This window comes from Arachis stenosperma, chromosome 10, assembly GCF_014773155.1.
Source record: "Arachis stenosperma cultivar V10309 chromosome 10, arast.V10309.gnm1.PFL2, whole genome shotgun sequence".
Taxonomy (NCBI): domain Eukaryota; kingdom Viridiplantae; phylum Streptophyta; class Magnoliopsida; order Fabales; family Fabaceae; genus Arachis; species Arachis stenosperma.
In genome coordinates this window covers 116,800,495-116,804,909 of record NC_080386.1, presented here as the reverse complement: position 1 = coordinate 116,804,909, position 4,415 = coordinate 116,800,495, and the positions used below count along the sequence as shown (strand labels likewise).

Genomic DNA, 4,415 nt, shown 5'->3' with positions numbered 1-4,415 from the left:
TTTAATTCCTTTTACGATTTAAATATATATTTTTTCAATTGTTACATAAGAAAACTAGTAATAATTTGGATTATTATACCCACCTATTTTATAAAGATTTGGTTTTGAAATAAATTGATTGAACATTATGCTGTCAAAGTAATCTTTTTTGTAAAAATTAATTTATTTAAAACATTAGGAATATGGTGATATGTAATTCATGCGAATATTGGTCAGCCCAAAGAAAGGTCTATATTTCGCCGAATTATATACACACATTGATGGTAAATACATAGCTGGGTAACTAATTAAGAATAAAGTAATGATTATTATTTATGCGAACAATAATCGGTTCAAAGGAAGTTTATTGTTTGGCCAAATAATAAGCATTATCTACTTTTGTTTATTCTATTAATTATGCGGTCAATAATCGGCTTAAAGGAATGTTATTGTTTGGCCAATTAATAGAAAATATATGCGGTAATAAATAGGTTGCGAAATTTAAGTTTTCATGTGCGCATTTAGTCGGTCCAAAGAAAGGCTTAATGCGTGACAGGAATTTTGACAATATTTAATTACTGCAATGAGAGTATCATTTACAGTTAATTTTTCTATCCAAAGATTGAAAATTAATATTGTTCTAGATATCTCAATATGAATTTTTTTCCCATTATTTAACTAATGTTTACTGCATATTCCTTTTGTTATAATCCATAAACTATGGTTTCAGCTACCAATATTTCTGCACAAATTAGTAGTATTCCTATACTGAATGGTTCAAATTTTAAGGTTTGGAAGGATATCGTGGAGATTGTCCTCGGTTGTATGGATTTGGATATAGCTCTTCGAGAAGAGAAACCTACTTCCACTCCAAAAAATCTCAATGAGGTTAAAATAGAGAAGTGGGAAAGATCCAATCGAATGAGCATTATGATCATGAAACGCTTAATTCCTGAGGCGTTTTGGGGCTCAATTACTAAGGATAAAGATGTCAAACAGTTCTTAAAAGATGTTGAAAAATTCTTTGCTAAGAATGAAAAGGCGGAGACAAGTAGCCTTTTGAGCAAACTTGTCTCCATGAGGTATAAAGGTAAAGGGAATATAAGGGAGTACATTATGCAAATGTCTCATCTTGCTTCAAAATTGAAAGCACTAAAGTTAGAGTTGTCTGAAGATTTACTCGTGCATTTCATTTTGATCTTTTTTCCTGCACACTTTGGGCAAATCAAAGTTAGTTATAACACTCTGAAGGACACTTGATCCTTAAATGAGCTTATATCTCACTGTGTGCAAAAAGAAAGAGAGGTTGCAGCAAAATAAGACCGAAGGTGCTCACATGATTTCATCTTCTCAGTATAAAAGAAAGCGTGATACTACTACGGATACACCTTCTAAGCAGAAAAAGGCATAAGAAACATGATCAAGTTTCAACATGTTTCTTCTGTAAGAAAGTAGGACCCACAAAGAAGGATTGTACCAAATATGCTACTTGGCGTGTAAAAAATGGTATAATTCTTACTTTCGTTTATTCTGAGACTAGTTTAAGTTATGCACCTGTTGATACTTGGTGGGTAGATTCTGCTGCTACTACTTATATAAGTATTACTATGCAGGATTGCCTGTGGAGCCGACCGCAAAGTGATGTTGAAAGATACATCTATATGGCAGACAAAAATATAGTTACAGTCGAAGCTATAGGAACCTTTAGATTATGCTCCACAAGTAGATTTTACTTGGATTTATTAGAGACATTTTATGTACCGTCATTTAGACAGAATTTAGTTTCTATTTTTCGTTTGGACAAATCAGGTTATTTTTTTAGGGGTGACCTTAAATATTCTATGGTCACGGTTTTTCAAAAAAGAGTGACCTAAAAGGGTCTGTGTCCACGATTTTGGGGGTGACATAAAATGGTCTATGGTCACGGTTTTTCACCGTGACAAAAAAACATCTATGGTCACGGTTTTAGGGGTAACTTAAAAGAGTTTATGGTCACAGTTTTACGAAAAGGTGACCTAAAAAGATCTATGGTCACGGTTTTGGAGAATGACCTAAAGATACCTATGATCACGGTTTTAGGAGGTGACTTAAAGAAGTTTATAGTCACGGTTTTTCAAAAAAAGATGACCATAGAATACTTATGATCACGGTTTTGAGGGGGTGACCATAGAGTATAAATTTTCAAATTTCTTTTTAAAACCCCTCACTCGTCATTCTTCCCTTATAAGAAAAGGGTGAAGATAACCCTTGGTGCCAAAATTCCCATTTTTTCTCTCCTAGCCACGCATCCTCCTCCCCCTCACGCACGACGCCACCTGTGGTCATGCTCCAGCCCCTCTCGTCATTCTCAAGTCATCATAGGTCACGGTGAAAAAATCGCAATCATAGATAAAAAATCATAACTATAGACCTATGGTTATCCTTTTTACTAGTTATGGTCACAGTTTTTGACCGTGATTATAGACCCTTTTTTGTATTTAATATAATGACAAACTTAGAGAATAACGAGATTTGTAAAGACATCAGCCACTTGATTAAGTGTTAGAATATGTACAACATACAACTTTTACCTATTTAAAATTTGTTTTTGAAATTGTATTGTAAGTAGGATTGGAAGTGTGTCGAGTTGAGTTGAGTTAGAAGGATGATAGTGGATAATTATACTATGTAAAATTACTGAGTGACAAAGATGAGGTTATGAAAAAAGAAATAAAAAGATAAAAAAAAAGGAAACATGAGAATTAGAACTAACTAAAAGAATAGAAGTAGGTTTAAAGCTCAGGAAAAAAAGATGATTGGAGGTCTTCTCCAATTAATGGACCTGAAGATACTGAGAAAGAAATTGTTAAAAAATGAGAACAACCGTTTATGATGCCATGATGGTTTGTATATGATCATTCTCACAAATTTCATAGCCCAAAGCAAAAAGAGAATCAATACATATAAGTGTGAATTGTAGTCAAATATTTCTTAATAGTACGAGTTTTTTTTTTTTTTTTTGCAAAATTTCATTTAAGACTTCAGACTTTGAATTTTTAATGCGGATGTTGCTTGAAAATATTTTTCAATAGTATTTCACACTTCATGTAATGTATGATAATGAATGACCTTATTTTTGAATGTGGTGCTCATAAATACCACAATATATGTAAAAAGAGTATAAGAATAATAGCAATAAATCCTTGTCCTATTAGGTGGGGTCGGCTACATGAATCAAACAATGTCATTGTGCTCTGTCATGTATCATGTCTACAGAGAGACCGTTTACATGTAGATCTCGTTTGACCACTTCATGGATTGTCTTTTTAGGTCTTCCTCTGCCTTTCGCCCCTTGTCCATCTTCCATCTCATCCACTCTCCTGACTGTGTGTTCTATCTGTCTTCTTCTCACATGTCCAAACCACCTGAGATGTGATTCAACCATCTTTTTTCACAATGGGTGCTACTCCAACTCTCTCCCTTATATCTTCGTTCCTTATTTTATCCAATCGCGTATGACCACTCATCCATCTCAACATCTTCATCTCTGCCACACTCAGCTTATGTTCGTGCTCTCCTTTGGCCGCCCAACACTCCGTACCATAAAGCATATCCGGTCTTATAGCAGTGTGATAGAATTTACCTTTAAGTTTTAAAGGCACTTTTTTGTCGCATATAAAATCAGATGCACTCTGCCATTTTGATCAACCTACTTGGATCATATGATTTACATCCTGTTCAATCTCTCCATTATCCTATATGATGCACCTAAGATACTTAAAATTTTTAACTTCTCGTAGGATGTTTTCTCCAATCTTCACCTCTACATTAGGGTTTTTCCTTCTCAGACTGAACTTACATTCCATATATTTCGTCTTGCTATGGCTTATGCGCAGACCATACCCTTCTAGAGCTTTTCTCCATAAGTCCAACTTATTATTTAGGTCTTCCCTTGACTCTCCCATAAGGACGATATCATCGGCAAAAAGTATGCACCATGGCACAGGCTCTTGGATGTGCTCTGTGAGTACTTCCAAGACTAATGTGAAAAGGTATGAACTTAAGAATGATCCCTAGTGTAATCCTATACCAATAGAAAATTCCTCTGTCATACCACCTTGAGTCTTCACACTAGTTGTGGCCCCATCATACATGTCTTTAATTGCACGAATATATGCGATCCTTACTCTCATCTTTTCTAAAACCTTCCACAAGACCTCCCTTGGCACCCTATCATACGCTTTTTCCAAATCAATAAACACCATATGTAGATCCCTTTTATTACTACGATCCCTCTCCATCATCCTTCTTAATAGGTATATCGCTTCAGTGGTAGATCTGCCTTGCATAAATCCAAATTGGTTCTCTGTTACTTGTGTCTCTTTTCTCAACCTCCGTTCTATCTCATTTTCCCGTAACTTCATGGTATGACTCATGAGTTTGATCCCTCTATAGTT

The 4,415-nt window shown here is 34.8% G+C and overlaps 1 protein-coding gene across 1 annotated transcript; it reads left to right on the top strand.

Moving 5' to 3' along the window:
* The first annotated feature begins 699 nt into the window (after positions 1-699).
* On the top strand, positions 700-1,390 carry LOC130957539 (uncharacterized). Its single transcript, XM_057884385.1, has 2 exons — positions 700-1,161; positions 1,277-1,390. Exons 1-2 carry the CDS (start codon positions 700-702, stop codon positions 1,388-1,390), a joined length of 576 nt encoding a protein of 191 aa, XP_057740368.1.
* The last annotated feature ends 3,025 nt before the right edge of the window (positions 1,391-4,415 follow it).

Coding starts and splice junctions, on each gene's coding strand:
- LOC130957539 (XM_057884385.1), top strand. CDS start 700: ATGGTTTCAGCTACCAATATTTCTGCACAAATTAGTAGTATTCCTATA. Junction 1,162..1,276: donor AGTTGTCTGAAGATTTACTC/GTGCATTTCATT, acceptor GTGTGCAAAAAG/AAAGAGAGGTTGCAGCAAAA.